Source organism: Mus caroli, chromosome 17, assembly GCF_900094665.2.
Source record: "Mus caroli chromosome 17, CAROLI_EIJ_v1.1, whole genome shotgun sequence".
NCBI classification, from domain to species: Eukaryota; Metazoa; Chordata; class Mammalia; order Rodentia; family Muridae; genus Mus; species Mus caroli.
Genome location: NC_034586.1, coordinates 85,640,692 through 85,664,124, shown reverse-complemented (window position 1 = coordinate 85,664,124; position 23,433 = coordinate 85,640,692). Strand labels below are relative to the sequence as shown.

The window sequence follows — 23,433 nt, the reverse complement described above, 5'->3', positions numbered from 1 at the left end:
TAGCTCATGTCTTAATGTTACAGAAAGTGGTATGTAACCTCAAGCATTACCAATGAGAAATTAAGAATTCTATGGGCACCAAGCTGAGGTCCACTTTTTTCCCTGTTTCATTTCTGCTTTGTTATTTGGAGAATAGAAGCTTACTAACCATTATTTTACAGATAGAAACATTTATAGATTACTTTTCTATTTTGTATTGATTACTGTTTCAGTAGACAGAGGTGGCAACTCTTGATGAGACAGCTGGTTTTCAAGAGGCCATCAGTTTTGTTGTTCAGCTGTAGTGTATCACACAGATATGTACTATTTGCATCATTGGAAAATACCATGAAATAGTCTTGATCTTTAATCCATAGTCATAGTGGAAACCTTCAAAATAGTATCATAGGCATGAAGCATATCCCAATACTGGCTTCATGAATTATGCTGGGAAGATTCCAAAATATTATTGTCTCAATTATTGATCTATTCAAGAACACACTAGAAAGGCATTGAGTCATCGGACTCTAAACCTGTTATTTTAACTTTGATTTCATTTAATCTATTGATAAATCATGTACTGAATGAGAAGCACTGAAGGATTGCATCAGCAACAGAATTCAGGGTCTATTTTCAGTTATCACTTCTCAGTTATCACTTCCAAGTCCTAATTCTTGGCAAGAAATTGGGGAGGGTACTTATCAAAAAAGACAAGGTCTTCCATTTTCCAATGAGGTATTGAAGGCAACTCAGGCTATTTACATGTCAACTGAATGGAAAATCTTTTTTTTCTCCAACCAGAAAAGCTTTATATTTAAAGCATAATAAAATCCAAGAATCCATCTCTTTTATAAATTTTGAAATTTTCTAATAGTGACTGATTTTCTAATTAGGTATTGTTGGCATGTGTTTAAAAAAACACAATTGAAGAGGTACTATCTACTAATTTAAAAAAAAATATGTCTGATGTTTTCCTCCATAATCAGACTTTTCTAGGACCAAAATGACATTCGATCGAAGGGAACAAAGAGACTACACAGTTAAACATCCCATGCTCCAGTACAGCCATGGCAGAGCAATTCATTGCACATGCACATTCAGTAGGATTAGAATATTCTTTCTGGAGCCCAGCGGTAAATACTAGATGTCCTTAGTCTGGTTTTCTGATTCCCAGCTTTTATGGTGGTTCGAATGAGAATGATCCCTGTAGGCTCATATGTTTGGATGCTTAGTCATCTTAAGTGGCAGTATTTGAGAAGGATTAGGCAATGTGTCTTGTTGGAGGTTTGTGCCACTAGGGGTGGACTTTGCCTTTTCAAAAACCCATGCCAGACCCAGTTTTCTTCCTCTATCTGTTGATCAGGATGTAGCTATCAGCTACTGCTACAGCACCTGCCTGCATATCACCATACTCCCTGCCATAATGTTGGAATAGACCTCTGAAAGAGTAAGCAAATCCCCAAGTAAATGCTTTATAAGAATTGCCTTGATCATAATGTCCTTTCATAGTACAGGAATTTAAATGTTTGCAACCTTGTTAGTGTGATAGTTATCTTGTTTCATGAGCCATTGTGAAAAACTAAGGAGATGTCCTCTAGCAAATTTACCCTGCCTACCTACATCTGCTAACCTGTCCTAAAGCTGAACAACATTTTTCAATAGAATAACAAAAATATTAGCAGTAATGAAAGCAATGGATCTTGAGTGCTATGCAATAATTAAGTGAGCTAAGAATTTCATGTGTATTTTCTCATGAATCAAATATGTGGTATCATACAATGGGGGTGGGGGAGTACAACTGCCTTTGAAATAAGATCAGTATACTTACTTCTATGAGGTTGTTTTACAGTATTGTCTGTGAATTACAATTTACTTAAATATTATGTGTAAGTGAATTCCTGGGAAATCCAAATGGGAAAGAAGTCTGTTATGTGATTTGAAGGGTATAATTACTAAGACACTGTTTTTTACAATTCTAAACAGTTTTTAGCATTAAAAAAAAAACTGGGACATAAAAAGATGACACTTGAGGAGGAGGACTGGCAAAGGTATACAAAGTTTGATTAGTCACTCTTAGGACAAGGAGAGGGGGACCTATGGGGTGGTAGCATCCGTCTCAGTGACAGGTTGTCGTGGTGTCAGGAGAGGTACACAATTCTGGAGAACAGGGACATAGTAGAGAAGATATCGTACCTTCAAGTCAAATCATACTATCTTCTATGCAAGTTGAATGGGAAAATGAGTGTGCTGTGTTTTAAAATATGTCTCTCTTAAGTGAGATCTCTCTGAGTTGTATCACCCTGGACCTTGTTTACTTTGAGTTCTGTGTTGTAGGAAAGCTGGGGAAAGCAATTGTTAGCCCTTAGCAGAAAACTTCCTTCTAATTCAGTCTTTAAGGATATTCTGGTTTCATGTTCTTCCTGGGGCACAGACATGGCTAATGCCATTCTTTTAAAAGAAGCTCCACCAACTGGATCAACTTCTAGCTGCTCATCCTCATAAGCTATGAAACTTGGGGAAGCTTATTGGAGCTCTCTAGGAACGTAGCTTTTAGGTTTGCTATGTTATTCAGGTATGTTGTAGTGAGATGCACTGGGAATATATACAGTTCAGTGGACAGCCTCTTGCAAGCATTCTAAGATACAAGAAGTAGGAAAACACAGTGAACCTATATGTGCCAGAGGGGCTTACACTGGCTCTTTTATAGCTGTTTCCATATGGACTGTGTCTACCTGCACAATGAAAGACTCCTGAGATCCTTCATACCCACCCCTGAATGCACCTTGTTCTTCACTGACAAGGTGCTTGTTCTGTTCTTTGATGTGTTTTAACACATAACTTGTCTTCTTACATTTAGTAAATACTTTCTCAGACACAAAAGCAAAACAAACAAACAAACAAACAAACAAATAAACAAGCCACCATTCACAGTTCTGTGCTGTCCTTACACATAGAGTGAATACCAAATATTTGAATTTATATATTCACAGAATGCATAAAGAAGGATGTTTCTCAGTGGTAAGAAGGCAGATCAGTGAGAACTTGTGACATGGGAGTGTCCATAGAGGTACAAGGGGGTTTGCTGAAATACTAGATTAAAACTACTTATTGACATTATAAATCACCTGTATTAATAAACACAATCCTTACCAGCCAGCGGTAAGTCCCTGATTTTGGAATATGTTAGGGCCCAATGGCAATTTTCAGCTCAGTTATTTTGGGGAGGGAGAATAGGTGGTTCTCTGCTGTCAGTCCCTGCACTATGTCAACAACAATGACCTCAGGCCCCACAAAACTCATCCAGCCACAGGCCATTGGCTCCCTCATGAGGATTTGTCTCTGGAGAAACAGAGCACAGCATAGTGTCTGATTCTGGCTACAGGTAGGTCTGGTTTCTGAGAAACATTCTGTGTTCTGGAGTGAGCACAGTCCTCTGGTACACATGAGCGCATTGTCTAATTCTTCCCCAGTTCGCGAGCATACGAGTATGTCACAGTACATGGCAGATGCTCATAGAACAGAGACAGGGAACTCTGCTAGGCTGCATGCTTTTAGGGTTGCACTCTTTCTTTACTGTTGGTTGTTGCTAACAAAGAGCATGATAAATAAAAATACTGACAAATGTAATTTTTAAATTTTATTAGTTCTTTTTTGGGGGACAAAGATGAAGTAAACAACAAAACAAAATAAAGGGATGACATCTGTGCTTTAGGATCTTATGGAGCATATTTTATGCCATATATAATACAATTTTTGCATGTGTACATTGTATTTTATCTAGTTTGTATGCAGATAGATTAGGATATAACTGAATGAGCAACATACATATCTTATGTGAAGTATGCTCTAGATATCGAGAATATCATTAAATCTCAATCTTGGTCCAAACATATTTTCAATTGACTATAATTTCATAAGGAATTAGACAGCGTGCTCACACTTGTTAGAACCTTCAAGTACGTATCCAGTATCATATTTCATGATGTTTCCTTTTAACATGGCTTAATATTATAATCCTTATTCATAAATGAGCTTTTGTGAAAAAAAAAAACAATAATTACCTTTGTCTCTATTTATTTAATGAATCCACAAAAGACTTCATTAAATTATAAATGCCTCATTACTGATGTTCTTAGAACAGATTTTCAAAATTATGGCATGAGACAGTTACTCATTACAAGCAAGATACAATACAGAGAGATCAGCACATGTCCACAGAAATGACTACTGCTTTTCCTAATGCAATATTCATGAGAATTTACCAAGACAATCACGTTTAATCCAGAGGAGTAAGGATTTGAAATGAATTCTTTTAAATTGTAATTATCCATTGGCAAGGAAGTTCAGCAAGTTTTATTTTTTTATATAATTGAAATAACTTTCTCTCCTGACAATATGAGCTGGGTTTGAAGCATATTTATAGCTTTTAGGAGGAAAGAAATATTAGATTTACAAAATATTCTTCATAGTAGTATTTGATATTTCACTATATTAAATGTTTTCTCCCCATGGAGATAGATGTTTCTTTGGCTATCATTTATATTGAAATTGATTTTCCAAGGTCTTGGCATAGAATAGAGCAGACAGTGAGTTGTGGTAGGAATTATTTTCCCCAACTCTGGTGATCTTCATTTCTACACTCGGTACTTCACAAAGTTTGAATCTATTATATGTTAAAGTTACTCAGAGTAGAGGCAACATATTGGCATATCCAGGAACAGATGGATACTGTTTAAAAACCAGGACCTCTCCAAGCAGCGTTGACCCTTGATGTTTTATAATTAATTGTTTAATATGGGCAATTAATCAAACATTGTAAAATCTGGTCATTTCTATACCCTAAGAAGAAAGCATTTTATGTTTCACATTATGAAAAGAGGTTAAGATAAATTGAAAGCACTTACCTGTAAAGTGGGGACATTATATTTAAGATTTGCTTGTATTACTTGTGTATAAGCATGTCACATGTGTGTGGATGCCCAAGGAGGCCATAACCAAGGCCCCTTGTCCTGAAGCAGAGTTCTAGATGCACACAGGTACTGAACAAGGCCCCCTGTCCTGAAGCAGAGTTCTAGATGCACATGGGTACTGAACAAGGCCCCTTGTCCAGAAGCAGAGTTCTTGATGCACATGGGTACTGAACATGGACCCTTGTCCTGAAGCAGAGTTCGAGATGCACATGGGTACTGAACATGGACCCTTGTCCTGAAGCAGAGTTCTAGATGCGCACGGGTACTGAACATGGACCCTTTGGAAGAGGAGAGTGTTTTTGTCCTCAGTGCAATCTCTCCAGTGACTGAGACTTTTTTTTTATGCTTCAGAATGAAGATGCATCTATTCACAAAATTTTTCTGTCCTTAATAATTGGTAGTTTGATGAGAACAGACTACTGTAGTCATTTTCTTAGAGCAATGTGGAAACTTGAGTGTTTTTGTTTTGTTTTGTTTGTTTGTTTTATTTCTTCAGTTACAAGAAAGACATTAATACCAGAAGAGAATACCAATGAGTTAACTCTGGATTAACAAGCACCATCATGTACTTATTAGATTGCAATAGTAAGGTAGAACTGCAATTTAAAACTGTCCTGAGAGGTTTTCATTCCAAACCCAGGAAAGTCTAGGGAATGCCTTTCTTACCAGTCTTCAGCATCCTCTTAGAGAGCACAAAATCCACTCTTAGGCAATGAAAGTAAGTTTAGCTGTCTCGCTGTCTCACCTACAGTAATAATTGTAGGTTTCCTTAAAGGTGCCCAGTAGTGTCTCCTTGGACCACACTGGGAGTCCACATGTGGGAGAAGAATAACACTCACTCCTTTTGTTTCTGTGATTCAGTTTTTTTTTCTTTCTCCATGCATCTTCTAGGGATGAGTCAGAAGGAACAGGAAGGGATAAGGAACAGAAGGTATCTTGCCCTAATGCTACAGTAGCCACCGGAAAGCTGAATGTATTCCCTTCATTTCTTGAAGACTACTTAGGTTTTAAGAGTTCTTAGTCAAATCTTAGAAATCCCTCACCAAAGAAGTTGTTAAAATGGCTGAGTATGTGAAGGCATTTTCCACTGAGCCCAATGGACCTGAGTTTGCATTATTCCCTTCCTTCACTTTCTACCCTCTCTTCCTATGTTCACTCTACCCTAACCCACCCCACCCAACCCTACTCTACCACACCCAACCCTTCTCCACTCCACCCCACTCCATCCCACTCCACTCCTCCCCACCGCAACCCACCACCATTCCCTCTCAGATTCATAGCTCCCTTTTCTTTAATTATTCTACATTCATAAATTTTGAAGTACATCTTGTTCAAACTGTTTAGTGTTACTTGTATGTATATGATGTCTGACTGTAACATTTTTACATTTATTTTATTTATTTATATTCCAACTATTGCCTCCCCCTTCATTGTCACCTCTCCCACAGTTTCTCATCCCATTCCTCCTCCCCCTTGGCTCACATCATAACATCAGTAATAGTGCCAGGCTTTGGTGCCTCCTCCCACACCCCATGAGATAGATCCCAAGTTGGGCCAGTCATTAGACTACATTTTCTTCAGTATCTTCTCCAATTTTGTCCCTGCATTTCTTTTAGACAGAAAAAAATCTGAATCAGAAATTTTGACTGTGGATTAGTAATCCCATTCCTCCCCTTAAGACCCTGTCTATCTATTGGAGGTGAACTCTTCAAGTTCCCTTCCCCCAGTGTTGGGCATTTTGACTAAGATCACTGTCATTGAGTCCTGAGAGTCTCTCTCCCCATCTCCCTTCCCCAGAACCTGCATATTTTCATTCATTCTCCTGGACTTCTGGGAGTCTCTCCTGTTCCCCACCCTAGTACCTGCTCCAGTTTTTTTTTTCCCTCCCCCTCCTCACTCCCACCAAGATCCCTCCCTCCCTCTGCATCCCATGATTATTTTCTTCCCTCTTTTAAGTAGGATTGAAGCTGTAATTCTTTGTTTATGGTTGAGCATCCAGGAGATTTACTCCTTCCATGTTAGCATGGTTATTTATATTGGTATTGTACTTACTTAGGTCCTGTTCAGGCAGCCATATTGTTGGGGTGTCATAAATGAAGTTCCTTATCATTTCTAGGATACGTGACCTCAAGCAAATTTCCTGGTCCCATGGACATTTGTTATTTCCCCATTTTAGAAAAATAACTATCCACTTATTTTTAATAAATTAATGAGGTATTTATGCATACTTAATGTATTTAAATAAACATAAATATATTTGAGTACAAGTTAATGCATAATTTTAACATATGAGATAAGACTAGAGGATGGTGTAAGAGTCTTATTTAAGTCATATGATCTTATCTGTTATTAGCACATGCATGGACAATATTAACAAGGGAAATGTGCTGGGGGGGTGGCCCCAGGTAACTTGTTCATTCTTCAGTGGGTGACCCTACCACCATGTGTAGGTGGGCAGACCCAGTGGGATTTAAATATATATAAATAAGAAGACATGAATTTTTGTGGAAAGAAATTGGAGAGAGGAAAAATTAGGGGAGGAGTAGGGAGGACTCGCCATTGAAGACTCAATACAATCAAAGTTTGTCTAATACAGTATAGATTTTTCACAGTATGAATAACAAATATTTATATTAGACTATAAGCATTTGTCTAATTAATCAACACACAAACACTCAGAAGAGAAAGAAATGTGACATCTTAAAGTCAAATTGTTTATTGTTTATCAAGCCTAAAATAAATGAAAACAAAAGAATTAAAATTAAATTAATAAAAATTCCTTTCTGTGCAACAAATACATGGGATACAGAAAACTTTAATGTTTTCAGCAGTGTCTGAAACAGCACCTCGAACATTTTTCTTAAATTAATCTAGCTTTATTTGAGAGGTTTTTTTCTTAATATAAGATTTTCTAATATACACTGATGGCATCGTCTTGCCTAGTATAGTACTGAGAAACCTTCAACAGTTTAAACATATGTGGTCTAAGTATGCACTCCAAACCTTCTAGCTTCTCATTTAAAACCACCCCCTGTGTCCTTTAAAAACCGTCTTCCCCAGTGTTGTTTCTCTCAACTAAGGCTTGTTGAAAGAGGAATCACAGATAGTCTGAGTCTGACTCTGAAAAGGGCCTGAAATGCCCATATCCTGTGCTACTGATTATGATAAAATCTCCATGCTTTCAAAATCAGCTCAGCTCATGGTAGGGTTGACAGCCCCACTACCAGAGAAAGCTTCTTAGAGGTCAAGGACAGAGGTACATGAAGTTTTTGTCACCACAGGTGAAGTTATCAATCATAACTTTACCTTTAGAATGATTTTTAATACTGCTTTGCATAATTCAGAGAGGGCGTTAATTGTAGATAATTATTCTGGCTCCATTTTAGCTAATATGTCACCTAAAAATTAGGGATTCATCCTTTAATTCCTGCTGTCTTTACTAAGTTGTGTGTCCTTGAACAAGATACTGCAGCCTTATGGCACAGTTTCATCATCTGCAAGGAAAAGACAATGAGTGTGTCCTAAGCTGCTAATGTCTTGGTGGTTTGAAGCTAAAGACTAAGAATCATTTCAGTGAATGCCTATTTCTCTGCCCGCCCTGTTACAGAGATGGCTTGTATTGTGAGCATCTGTCATTTGGTTCTAAACAGACTGTATTACTCCCATTTCTCTCATTATTAAAAGGGAGGGTTTCAATCTGTGTTTTTCTTGTGAAATTTGGAGATTAGGTTAAGGAGATGTCAGAGGACATGAGGGTGTGTGCTCTTAAAACAGGCAGCTGTGCACCTTCTCAGTGGCAGTCCTTGGGAAGAAGGTAGTTCAATTCCCTTGCAAATGTGTCATTCAAAATATCAATTATCCATGAAAGAGATGTCTCAGAATTAGCCAGGTGTCAAGATCTTACTTCTATTGCATGTAGTTTTTCAGAAATAGAATCAGAAGAAAGCAGCTGTTGTCCAAAGCATGTTCTTGAACAATGCCTGTTATGCAATTCTTATCAAATGCTAACTTATTGAATTAATAAGACCCTTTTCCCCATCCTTCCTAACAGCACCAAGGAAAAATTGGAGTTAAGTTTAATGTTGGAACAGATGACATCGCCATTGAAGAGTCTAATGCAATCATTAATGATGGGAAATACCATGTAGTACGTTTCACAAGGAGTGGTGGCAATGCCACGTTACAGGTGGACAGCTGGCCAGTTATCGAGCGCTACCCTGCAGGTAAGCAAGGGCTTGTGGACCTGGGAAGTTTTATGAAAAAAATAAACAAAAAACAAAAAACAAAACTGGAAAAGACAATGATTGCATCTGTTTCTTCAAATTGTGGTTTTTTTTGAAAAGCCATCAAGTATTTATTAGACTTTAGAGTCATGTCAATGTAATGTTGTCCTAAACTGTTCTTGCTACTGTGTACAAATGACATTTTATTAGGTGAATTTGAAACCACACATTGTCTTTTGCAAAAATGTAGAACATCAGTGCACTAGAAAAATGCACACATAAAAAAGCACAACGTGTCAAAGCTTTTTACTGAATCCTTGCATTTGAACAAAGGAAAGGCTTTGTCAAAAGTAACAGTTAAAATTTAAATTCAGGGGAAGAAACACTATAACACTTTCTTTGAGAGAAAATAAAGCTGTCCCTTTGACAGTGGCACACAAGACAGACTTACAAAACACATGAGCAGAGCAGGTGGCAAGCAGCCATGCAGCCAGTAGTGAGATGAAAAGAAACACTGCATCACAGACCTGCAGCTAAGATTAAACTGAGTTCATTTCTGTCTTGTATAAAACCATAGTGATTCATGAGGACTCTGGGATGATAGTGTGTCACTCAACTGAAGTCTATAAAGTGTTCTCTTTCTCTATAGCACAGTTTACGACACACTGTAAATAAAAACAAAAAAACCAATTTATATTCTATGCAGTAAAATGATAACAATAGTGAGTACGAGGCAACTCCTTTGTTGGAATTATTTGCTTCTTAGAATAAATAATTTGATTAAACAGTTTATCAATTATACACCAGTTTTCTCGGGGAATGACCTATAATGAAGAGATGAAATCTCCTTGACGCCTGTCTGAGTGTCTTCTGACTTCTGTCATTCTTTGTTTTCAGTCCTAACCTGTTAATTTGTTCTGCAAATATGTGATGAATAAAATGTAACAGAACACACTTCCTTGTGATAACATTTAAAATCAAGAACATAAAGAACACGTCTGGGAATTACTGAAATACTCACAAGCAACAAGCATGCAATAAGTGTTTATCAATTTATCCTGGAAAATATCAAGGCCAACCTGGACTGCATAGTGAGCTCCAGGACAGTTAGGACTATTACTACCACACGTCTCAAATAAAGAAAGAAAAAGGGAGGGAAGGGGGAGGGAGGGAGGGAGGAGGGAGGGAGGGAGACAGAGAAGAAAGAAGGAAAGAAGAAAGAAAGAAAGAAAGAAAGAAAGAAAGAAAGAAAGAAAGAAAGAAAGAAAGAAAGAAGGAAGGAAGGTAGTGGGAGGGAGAGATAGAAGGAAGGGAGGGAGAAGAATGAAAGAGAGAAAGACATAAAATGTACTTGAAGATTGAATAATAAGAAACAAATATTTAGAAACAATTGTCATAGTTATAATCTTTTATATCCAGACACTTACTCTAGGTGCCCATTCACTAAAGAGTGCTTTAATTAAATGAATAAACGAAGATTGAGCCAAATTCTATGTTATTGTGAAGGACACATGCAATAGCTGGCATGTAAGATATTATAGCACTCATGAAAAATTTCATGTATACTACACATATGAAAATGCATTGAGAAAGTGCTATCAATAAAAAAAACTGTGAAATTCTGCAGGTATCACACACATAAGAACTTAATGTTATAAAGAGCACAGAGACATCACCATTATGCTATCTAATTGTCCACCCATCTCCCCTGTGTATACTTCAGCATGATGCTAACAAAGGGAGAAAGCATGAAGCTTTCAAGCATTCATTTCTCCTGGTGTTTTACCACCAGCAAAGCTGTAGAGTTTGAATATAAATTTCAAAGTGTGAGTGACCTAGATGAAAAGATTTTACAACAATGTGATTTTAAATATGAGTTCAATATCATAGTCTAGTATATATCTTTTATATCAGCTTGAGGCTTGGCTATTTTTATTTTAAAAATTTAGGGAGTTATTATTCATTAGAAAAGCCACTAGACTAATGCTTTTACCACCAAATCCTATAATCAGAGAAGCAGGAACGGAACCAACAGACTGTATTTGCTTCCTTTTAAAGTGCCTGCACTGCAAAATACAAGGGTTGAAATTAGTAATTAAGCATAGCACTTAACCTTCCATTATAGGCTTTTGTGGTAAGTGCTTTTATATGAAGCAATTTGTCTGGTAGCGACACTACACCTTTAATGAAAAGCACCTCAAGCACTGACCAGTAGTATTGCCCTGCAGTTGTCAGGAAGGCTTTCATAGAGAAACTAATTAGGAGATATAGATTTTAGGCTCTTTTGGAAAGGTGATATTCCTACAAGCCAACAATTCATATTTAAGAATAAGTATGGAAATTGCCATAAATCCCTTTTCAATTATTTTCTGTGCATGAAGCAAAGTACAGAAATAATATTTTCCTTTAAAGTTGAGAAAATTGTTTCTTATTTCATGTCAGTTAAAGCTCTAGAATATAATGCATCATTAATTTCTGATTTGTTCCTAATTACAGCTATGTAGCAAAATGTTCTCTCTCAACAAAAATAGACCTCCTCCTCTAATGTTACTCAACAAAGCCTTATGCCATTTTGCTGTCCCCAACTCAAGATTATTCCCAAAAAAATCAGTTTCTTTGGGAAATAGCTTTAACTTCATATGTGAAAAAAAATACCTTTTATATCTTTACAAAGTTAAATTATAATTTTATTTCCATGAATACGTTAAGCCTGTCTATGCATATGTAAAGAATGTATATACTACATACAAGGAACTCATTAGGTTCCTTGTTTGGCAACAAGACAATTTTTAAGTATTCAATACTAGAACCATTGGACATGGGGAAATATAAGGGTTATCTCATATTTAGCTAAAAATATATTAAAAAATAATGATACAGCTTTTTAAAAGAACACAGCAGATTCTCAGATAGATTATTTTGCAGTGAGTGGTGTAAGAAACCGGGAACAAAATTTGGACCTTTTCAAGCAAGCATTTACTGGTTGGAATTAGCTGGTAGAGATGGAGACTGAAATATATTCACGAAACTGTTAAATAGCTCATATGCTAAAGAGAAAAGATAAGAATGAGTAAAATCTTAACAGGGTGAGTACACGGTGCTTGTAAGCACTTAAGGATGTTAGAGAAGAGCTGTTTCCTCCCCTCCCCTCTCCTCTTCTGTCTGCTGTTCTCTCTCTCCCTCTCCTTCCCTTCCTCTTCTCATCCCCTCTTTCTCTGCCTTCACTTTTCCTCTTTTCTCCTCTGAAATTTTCTCCTCCTTGTCTTTGCCTCCCCACTTCCTGCCTCTTGCTCTCTCATTTTACGATTATAACATTCGGCATCCTAACGTTACAGATTCAGGAGGGGTCAGTAGGTAGCAGTAAACGGGAGATCTGCAGTAAGATAGAAACATTAAACAAATGTTCTTGATCACTAGATTACATAGCTTGGGAAACAACAAGGATATTGAACACCTACCAAAATCAAAACAAAATTGCTAACGGGGTTTGAATAAAGAAACAAATGAAGGTCTAGATTATTGTCACAAAGTCAATCCTTTAGGCAAGAGAGAAGTTGAAGGAGAGATATCCCCGAGGAGGATTTCATGGGATAGTTCAAGTTCGTTTTCCTAGCTATCCAATTTGACTGAAGTCTCAGGTTTTAGCTAGGCACTCAATCCTTTGTTTATTGGCTAAGTCTGATAAAATTTAGGTCATGGGAAAATTTCAGGTCATGGGAAATCCATTTATTATTGCCATTAAATTCAACCCATTTATTTAGATAAATTGGTTACTCATTTTTAACTAATGTCATCATTAATGTATTATTTAAGACAGTTCTTATTTAGCATTAAAAGTTTGATGCTAGTTTTTTTAATGAGTTTATGTTCGACCTACTTTTGGCTATGTGTGATGTAATTAAGAAAACCTACTTCATTTGCAATCAGAATACTTAAAAGCTGAAACAAGCTTCACAGGCTTTCTATTCTAGCTTCCTTCATTGTGAAACAAGGAAATTGAACCTTGACAAGGCCACCTGATTTTCTCTGGGTTACTATGCCTGTTAGTAGCTAGTCAAAACTATTAACTCTTATCTGTAGGTAACAGAAGCCCAAATAACAAAAACCACTGGGTGAGGCTTTTCTCCCAGCAGTGGTATAGACTTTAAAGCCTGGGGTCCAGCTTGACTGTTTGCCTGTGAATGGATATACACTTCTTATTCTGTTATTTTTGGTGACCCAGGCACCAATAAAGATTAAGAAAATTAAGCAGTAACAGGCGGAATAAAATTAACCTTGTTACAAAAGCCATAGGTACTTCGTTTACGCTAACTGTTTGAGTCCTTGGCATCCATCAGTAGACTCTGATTATTTTTAAACTTCACTTGAAAAGCTTAATTAGTGAGTTAGGTAAATCATTACAAAGAGTTAGAATTAGCACATTAGAGTCCTTAAGGATTTGGAGGGGGGTAGTCAGTTGTAACAAAAGACTAACCCCATGCTATGGTTAATTACATTAACTTTTCAGTTGTCAACAGATTCTGAAACCTATTTTAAACTTCATTTGGGAAAAAAATTCTCCATTGTTATTTTACACTGAAATAAAATTACAGATATGTTAAACATTTATCAAATTTATCAGTGTTTGGCTTCTCTTTGGCAAGGATAAGCATCCATCAGTCTTCAGTTTTCCAGGTTTCCTCTTAAGTTCTCTGTGAAGTCTGAGAATAAGAACCTAAAAAAAAAACCTCTATTTTTAATATCAAATATCTCTCTTTGTGGTCTTCAATTTTGTGAACACTTTGAGGATATCCTTGCTGTTGAGCATAATAAACATTTTATTGATTAAAATATTAAATATACTGGGCTAAAGTTCCTGACTAAGCATCAAAGATGTCTGAGACTGTAAGAGAAAAGCTGTTGTTGTTGTTTTTTATGACTTTTAATCTTTCCTATACTTGATAGGCCCTGAATATTTTTAAATTCCACTTAACTGTTGCTGTGGGAAATATTAGTTGGTTCTAATGTGCTGCTTATTTATTTAAGAAAAAGTTCCTCTGGTAGTTTGGTGGATCTTGGACTCACTTGGACTGCATATACTGCAAAGCATAGATCATGTAGATATTTTTCAACCCGTTGGTTTCCATAGTACAACAGAAGTAAATGACTCATCAACAATGCTGAAACTGCTCCATGTTTAGAATTGAGGTCTTGTGGTATGTCTGTGAGTGGTCTCTTGTTTCTTTCTTTTTATGTGTTTACAATATGTCTTGCTGTGCTCTAACACAGGAAATTTGTATCTGTCCATGACCTCCCTAAAATGATCTTTTACTCATGCTATACCATCTGCTTCTTATCAATATTATACTCCATTGCACTTAGGTTACATTTTCATAGGACTAAATTATCACTGTCTATAAGACAATTCACAAAAGTGTTTGGCCCTATCAAGATATATATTTCTATTTACAAAACACAACCATTCTTTATCCCAAAAATTGTATTAATAACTGTTTATTGCTGACCAAACTGAAATAGCCTAAATAGTTAGACTTTTTTCAGTTATGTATTATTGTTTATTACTGGATGTCATTGTGAATTGACTCCAGACATATAAATTTGAGGTCTTTTTAATTGATTCTAGTATTTTTTTTCTCCCAGTTTAATCAGGTTCACAGTTGAGACATGAAGATCGTATATCATAACATCTTAAGAAACAAGGAGATCAATAAAATAAGATGTCCTTCTTGATTTTCTATAATGTGGCATGTGAAGTTAAATTTAAGTTGAGCTCACGAAAAGAATTAAGTGTGTTTTTTGAAATACTTAACAAATATCAACTTGTTCTATATTGCCAGTTTTCTTTTTTTAATTAATTTACTTTTTACACTTCATATCCCATTCACTGTCCCCACCATTCACCCTCAGATGGTCTCATATCCCACACCTCCTCTCCACCCCACCCTGTCCCCACATGGATGCCCCACCCCAACCCACCTGACCTCTAAACACCCTGGAGACTCCAGTTTCTTGAGGGTTAGGTGCATCATCTCTAAATGAACACAGACCTGGAAGTACTCTACTGTATGTGTGTTGTGTGTGGGGGTCTCTTATCAGCTGATGTATGCTGTCTATTTGGTGGTCCAGTATTTGAGTGATCTCAGGGGTCCAGATTAATTGAATTGAGACTGCTGGCACTCCTACACGATTGCCCTTCTCCTTAGCCTTTTCCAGCCTTCCCTAATTCAACAAGAGGGGTCAGCTGCGTCTGTCCATTGCTTGGGTGCAAATATCTGCATCTAACTCTTTCAGCTGCTTGTTGGGTCTTTCTGAGGACAGTCATTATAGGTCCATTTTTGTGAGCCCTCCATAGCCTCAGTAATAGTGTCAGGCTTTGGGACCTCACCTTGAGCTGGATCCCGCTTTGAGCTTGTCGCTGGACCTTATTTTTCTCAGGCTCCTCTCCATTTCCATCCCAATTACAGGGACCCTTTCACACAGGAACAATTATGGGTCAGAGATGTGACTGGGATGGCAACCCCATACCTCACTTGATATTCTATATTCCTACTTGAGGTGGGCTCTATAATTTCCCTCTCCCTACTGTCGGGTATTTCATATAAGGTCCCTTCCTTTGAGTCCTGAGAGTGTCTTGCTTCCCTGGTCTCTGGTACATTCTGGAGAGTCCTGACAACCTCCTATTTCCTGAGGTTGCCTGTTTTCATTCTTTCTGCTGGCCCTCAGGGCTTCAGTACTTTTCCCTCATAAAATACTAGATCTGGTTCCCTCTCCACCTACTCCCTCCTTTGTCCACTTTCCCTCCCAGGTCCCTCCCTCCCTCACCACTTGTAATTGCTTTCTTCTCTCTCCTGAGGCATTCTCACTTGGGCACTTCTCCTTGTTGACCTTTTTGAGTTCCATGGATTGTAGCTTGGGTATTCTTATCTTTTGTTTTTGCTAATATCCACTTATGAGTATATAGTATGCATGTCTTTTTGGGTTTGAGTTACCTCACTCAGGATGATATTTTCTAGTTCCATCCATTTCCCTGCAAAACTCAGGATGTTCTTTTCTTAATAGCTGAGTAGTATTCCATTGTGTAAATGAACCACATTTTCTGTCCATTTTTCTGTCATGGGACATCTAGGTTGTTTCTAGTTTCTGGCTATCACAAATAAGGCCACTATGAACATAGTGGAACACTTGCTCCTGTGGTTTGGTGGGGCATCTTTTTGGTATATTCCCAAGAGTGGTATAGCTGGGTCTTCAGGTTTATAACATTCTGAGGAACCTCCAGATTGATTTCTACAGTGGTTGTACCAATTTGCAATCTGATCAGCAATGGAGGAGTGTTCCTATTTCTCCACATCTCCACATCCTCTCCAACATTTGTTGTCACCTGAGGTTTTGATCTTAGCCATTCTGATTGGTGTGAGGTTGAATCTCAGGGTTGTTTTGATTTGCATTTCTCTGATCACTAAGGACTTTGAACATTTCTTTAGGTGCTTCTCAGCCACTCAAGATTCTTCAGTTGTGAATTCTCAGTTTAGTTCTATGTCCCATTCTTTGAATGGGTTGTTTGGGTTTTTTTTTGTGTGTGTGATTAACTTCTTGAGGGTATATATATCAGTAGATATTATCCTTCTGTCTGATGTGGGTTTAGTGAACATTTTTTGCCAACTTATATGTTAACTATTTGTATTATTGACTATGTCCTTTGCCTTACAGAAGCTTTCCAGTTTCATGAGGTTCCATTTTTCAATTCTTGATCTTAAAGTATGAGCCATTGGAGTTCTGTTTAGGAAATTTCCCCTGTGTCAATGAGTTGAAGGCTCTTTCCTACTTTCTCTTCTATTAAATTCAGTGTACCTGGTATTATGTTGAGGTCTTTGATCCACCTGGACTTGAGCAAATACAGGTAGCAAATACAGGTCTATTTTCATTCTTCTACATACAGACACCCAGTTAGACCAGCACCATTTATTGAAGATGCTTTCTTTTTTCCCATTGTATATTTTTGGCATCTTTGTGAAAGACAGAGTGACTATAAGTGTGGTTTTATTTCTGGGTCTTCAATTCTATTCCATGGATCAAATTATCTGTCTCTGCACCAAAACCATGCAGTTTTTTACCACTATTGCTCTGCAGTAAAGCTTGAGGTTACGGATGGTGATTTCCCCCAGCTCTCCTTTTATTGTTAAGAATTGTTTTCGGATTTAGGATTGGTAAAGATCTTTTCTCAATCTTTTTTTTTTCCATTTTGTCTTATTGAGCTTTGAAATTTTATGAGGTCCCATTTGTCAATTCTTGATCTTACAGCACAAGCCATTGGTGTTCTCTTCAGGAAATTTTCCCCTGTGCCCGTATATTTAAGGGTCTTCCCCACTTTCTCCTCTATAAGTTGCAGTGTCTCTGGTTTTATGTGGAGGTCCTTGATCCACTTAGATTTGAGCTTTGTACAAGGAGATAAGCATGGATCAATTCACATTCTTCTACATGCTAATGACCAGTTGAGCCAGCACCATTTGTTGAAAATGCTGTCTTTTTTTCCCCGCTGAAAACTTTTAGCTCCTTTGTCAAAGATCAAGTGACCATAGGTGTTTGGGTTCATTTCTGGGTCTTCAATTCTATTCTACTAATCTACCTGCCTGTCACTGTAGTTTAAACTATCATGTAGTTTTTACCACAGTTGCTTTGTAGTACAGCTTGAGGTCAAGGATGGTGATTCCACCAGAGGTTCTTTAATTGTTGAGAAGAGTTTTTGCTATTCTAAGTTTTTGTTATTCCAGGTGAATTTGCATATTGCCCTTTGTAACTCTGTGAAGAATTGAAGTTGGAATTTTGAAGAAGATTGCGTTGAATCTGTAGATTGCTTTTGGCAAGATAACCATTTTTACTATATTAATCAAAAAAGGAAAGAAAAAAAAAGAAAAGAAAAGAATTGTTTTCACTATTCTAGGTTTTATTTTTACCTTTCCAGATGAATCTGAGAATTGTTCTTTCCATGTCTTTGAAGAATTGTGTTGGAACTGTGATGGGAATCACAATGAATCTATAGATTGCCTTTGGTAGGATAGTCATTTTTACTCTGTTAATTCTACCAATCCATGAGCATGGGAAAACTCTATATTTTCTGAGACCTTCTTAGATTTATTTCTTGATAGACTTGAAATTATTGTCATACAGGTTTTCACTTGTTTGGTTAGAGTCACCCCAAGATACTCTATATTATTTGAGGCTATAGTGAAGGGAGTCATTTCCCTAATTTCTTTCTCAGCCTGTTTATCCTTTGTATAAAGAAAGGCTAATGATTCATTTGAGTTAATTTTATATCCTGCCACTTTGCCGAAGTTGTTTTTCAACTGGAGAAGTTCTCTGGTAGAATTCTTGGGGTCGCTTATACATATATATATATATATATATATATATATATATATATATATATATTACCACATCATCTGTAAATAGTGATACCTTTACTTCTTCTTTACCCATTTGTATCCCCTTGATCTCCTTTTGTTGTCTTATTGTTCTACCTAACATTTCTAGTAGTGTATTGAATAGATACAGGGAGAGTGGGCAGCCTTGTCTTGTCCACAATTTCAGTGGGGTTGCTTCAAGTATGTCTCTATTTAATTTTTTTATTGGCTTTTGGTTTGCAGTAAATTGCTTTATTGTGTTTAGGTATGGGCCTTGAATTCCTAATCTCTCCAATACTTTTAACATGAAGGAGTGTTGTATTTTGTCAAATGTATTTCTGTGTCAAAGGTGATGATCATGTAATTTTTTCTTTGAGTTTGTTTATATAGTGGATTACATTAATGAATTTTTTTATATTAAACCAACCTTGCATCCCTGGGATGAAGCCTACTTGAACATGGTGAATGATGGTTTTGATGTATTCTTGGATTCAGTTTGCAAGAATTTTATTGAGTATTATTGCATCGATATTCATAAGTGAGATTGGTTAGAAGTTCTCTTTTTGGGTTGGGTCCTTGTGTGGTTTAGCAATCACAGTAATTGTTTCCTCCTAGAACAAGTTTGGTAGTGTTCCTTCAGTTTCTATTTTATGGAATAGTTTGAGAAAAATTGCTACCAGGTCTTCTTTGAAGGTCTGGTAGAATTTTGCACTAAATCCATCTGGTCTTGGGCTTTTTGGTAAGAAGATTGTAAATTACTTCTTCTATTTCCTTGAGTGATATGGGCCTGTTTAGTTTACCTGCTCTCAATTTAACTTGGTATGTGCATCTGTCTAGAAAATCATCCATTTCGTCTAGATTTTCCAGTTTTGTTGAGTATAGGCTTTTAGAGTAGGATCTGATTTTTAAAAAAATTTCCTCCATTTCTGTTGTTAGGTCTCTCTTTTCTGATTTTATTAATTTGTATACTGCCTCTTGGCCCTTTAGTTAGTTTGGCTATGGGTTTATCTATCTTGTTGATTATCTCAAAGAACCAGCTTGTGGTTTTACTGATTCATTGTATAGTTTTATGTCTACTTGGTTGATTTCAGCCCTGAATTTGACTATTTCCAGCCTTCTACTCCTTGTAGGTGAGTTGGCTTCTTTTTTTTCTGGAGCTCTCATATATGCGGTTACGTTGTTAGTGTAAGATCTCCACAGACTCTTTACCAGGGCACTTACAGCTATGAAATTTCCTCTTAACACTACGTTCAGTGTGTCTAATAAGTTCGGGTATGATGTGTCAGCATTTTCATTAAATTCCAGGAAATCTAATTTCTTTCATTATTTCTTCCCTGAACAAGTTTTCATTTAGTAGAGAATTTTTCAGTTTCAGAATTTGCTTCCTTTTGTTCTAGAGCTTTTAGGTGTGCTGTCAGACTGGTAGTGTACGCTCTCTCTAGTTTCTTTTGGAGGCATTCAGAGCTATGAGTTTTCCTCTTAGAACCACTTTCATTGTGTCCCATAATTTGGGGTATGTTGTGGCTTCATTTTCATTAAATGTCTGTAATTTCTTTCTTTATTTCTTTTTTGACCAAGGTATCATTCAGTAGAGTGTTGTTCAGCTTCCACGTGAATGTTGGCTTTCTATTATTTGTGTTGTTATTGAAGATCAGCCTTAGTCTGTGGTGATCTAATAGGATCATGGGATAATTTCATTGCTGAGAGGACTCTGATATAACTGTCTCGTGTGAGGCTAGGCCAGTGCCTGGCAAATACAGAAGTGGATGCTCACAGTCATCTATTGGATGGAACACAGGGCCCCCAATGGAGGAGCTAGAGAAAGTACCCAAGGGACTGAAGGGGTCTGCAACCCTATAGGTAGAACAATAATATGAACTAACCAGTACCCCCAGAGCTCGTGTCTCCAGATGCATATGTAGCAGAAGATGGCCTAGTCAGCTATCATTGGGAAGAGAGGCTTCTTGGTCTTGCAAACTTTATATGCCCCAGTACAGGGGAATGCAATGGCCAGGAAGTGGGAGTGGGGAGTTGGGGAGCAGTACGTGGGTGGGGGAGGGTATAGGAGATTTTGAGATAGCATATTCACTTTTGAAATGTGAATGAAGAAAATATTTAATAAAAAAGTAATTTAGCACCAATAAAGAAAGAGTAGCTGAAAAGAAAATGTAAATGATGAAAATTGCTTTTAACATTTCTTCTCTGGAGATTTCAATAGATTAGTCAGTCTACCTGCTGGTTGTAAACAATGAGATGATCCTGTTCAATATGAGTTTCTCCCTATCAATATAAATATTCATAAACCTATATAGATATGGTGGCTCATGGCTCTAATCTCAAAGAAGTCAGGGCAGTAATTCAAGGCAGTAAATTCAAGTCTGGAACTGGAGCAGAAGCCACAGAGGAGTGCTTACAATATTTCCCTCATGACCTGCTCAGCCTGCTTTCTCACAGCTCTTAGGACTACCAGACCAGGGATGACACAGTCCAGATTAAGCTGAGCTCTCACATTAGTCATCAATCCAGAAAACATACCACAGGTTTGCTCCAGTCTAGTCTAGTGGAAGAAGTTTTCAAATTAAGATTCCTTCACCCTAACTGCCACTACCTTGTGTACAATTGTTATCCAACTAACCAGCAAAAAACATGACCAGTATTTCCACAATGATGAAGTATGTGAATGACAAAATCCACAAATCTAAAGAGACTGAGACATAAGAGATGAGTGTATTTAAGGTTGTAGATTAGATTCTAGAATATGACATATTAGTTAAGATTTTCCTAATCAGGGGAAGTGAAGAAAAAGCACAACAAACTCTTACAGCTCATTGCTTACAACTGCTGAGTAGGTTAACATTTAGAAATGATTCTTACCTAAAATATATTTGCTCAAATATCTTCATTTCCTAGAAATAAAATTTAAAAGACAAAAGTTCATGTCTTTGGCAATGTAATAAATAATATTCATTTGAGGCAAACAATTTATATATGCCCTTGTACATGCAGTTATTAGAATAGTATATTTGTTCTTACAGAATATAAACTCAAGTTTGTAATAATTTGAAAGTATTAAGACAGAATGACACAATAGATGGTAAACATTTAGGAACTATGGAGCTTCTAAGTAGGCTATATATTAAAATTAAATTAGGATGATGAATATCTTGTGTCAAATTTAGCTCCACAGATGAAAGAGGTTTCAAAGACACTCTTTCATCTTATGTGGTTTCAAGTCTGTTTGGTTTTAGATTTTTTTAAATTTGCCTGCATTACCCCAAACCTGGGAATCTGAGACTTGACTTTCTTCACATTATGTTTTATTGAAATAATTTGTCAACTTGATTGAATTATCTCTACTGGTGACCAAGAGATTTAAAGTGGCCATTGAGACTTCAGGACAGACTAGACTGAGCATAAGTCTGTCCAGAATATTACCATATTCATTTGCAATGAAGAATTCCAGCTAGAATTATGAGATAAAAGACTACACAGCACAGAGGAACATTAAGCCTCATTTTTTTTTCTTTCTAGATAATGTCAGCTAATTGAATCATCAATATGTTTCAGGGTCACCTTTGCTGAAACATTTTAAAAGTCCAAGTAGAGCCTTCAGTTCTCTCATTTATTATTATTATTTTTTTATTGCTTAGGGTGGCAGAAGATTTAGAAGACAGTACATTCTATGGCTAGAATAAAAACAAACAAATGGAGCTTTTAAAAATGCCCAGGTGACTTGTCTGAAAAGAGACAGAATGGTCACAGTTAGATAATGCCTGTGCTTTATGGGAATGAAGTTTCCTTAGAAGGTTACATCCACTAAGTTAAATAGATTTAAAAATAGTATTGAACCGCATTGAGGTGAAGCGGGAACAGAGCTCACCCCAAGTCCCAGACACTTGTCGAATCCTTTAATTCCACGACAGTGAGTTGGAAAGGTGATTGTGGGTGACTCTATATTAGGAATCTGCTGTACACTGTGCATTAACATTTAGGTATGATGACATAGATTATTCCATTCACAGTCACAGAATTATTACATGGCAAAAATTATTAGTACTCTCCTTTGATTTTTAAAAGACCTTACTCTTCAAAATAGCAATCCATTATTGAAGAATCCAGAACAGGAACTCTGCCTGGGTAAAAACCTGGAGGCAGGAGCAGAGGCAGAGGCCATGGAGAGGTACTGCTTAGTGACTTGGTACTCATGGCTTACTCAGCCTGCTTTTTTTTTTATAGAACTTAGAACTATCAGCCCAACAACTGCACCACCTATGATGGTCTGGGTGATCTATCAATCATGAATTAAGAAAATACCCCGACAGGCCTACTACCATACCATATGAAGACATTTCCTTTATTGAGGCCTCCTGTTCTCAGGTGACATTAGTTTATACCAAAGTGACCTAAAACGACTCAGTACAATGTCCCAGAGGGGTTTAGCTAATCTCGAGGTGGCCAGATTGCCATCTACCTGAGGAAAAATCACACTGATTCCCAGCATGGCTGCACACATTGGCATGCCACCACTTCGTCAGCAGCATGAGCTTGCACAGGTTTTCTTGGTCCTAGCCGTTCTGATAGAGGGAATATGAAATATGAAAGCAGTTTTGACTTACATTTCCTTGATAGCTAAGGATTCTGAGCATTTTGTTGTTTTTCAGCCATTTGTGTTTCCTCCTTTAAGAGTTCTGTTTATTTTCTGGAGTCCACCTTCTTGAGTTCTTTATATATATTGGATATTAGTCCCTTATCCGATTTGGGATAGGTAAAGATCCTTTCCCAATCTGTTGGTGGCCTTTTTGTCTTATTGACGATGTCTTTTGCCTTGCAGAAGCTTTGCAATTTTATGAGGTCCCATTTATC

General features: G+C 37.0%; 1 protein-coding gene across 39 annotated transcripts in view; it reads left to right on the top strand.

Moving 5' to 3' along the window:
- Window positions 1-23,433, top strand: part of Nrxn1 (neurexin 1) — a 1,073,594-nt gene that overhangs the window by 900,597 nt on the left and 149,564 nt on the right. For all 39 annotated transcript variants that reach the window (XM_029470970.1, XM_029470959.1, XM_029470968.1 and 36 more), the window contains one exon: window positions 9,001-9,172. In XM_029470970.1, the coding sequence (XP_029326830.1) occupies window positions 9,001-9,172 (172 nt within the window). The remainder of the gene's footprint in view (window positions 1-9,000; window positions 9,173-23,433) is intronic.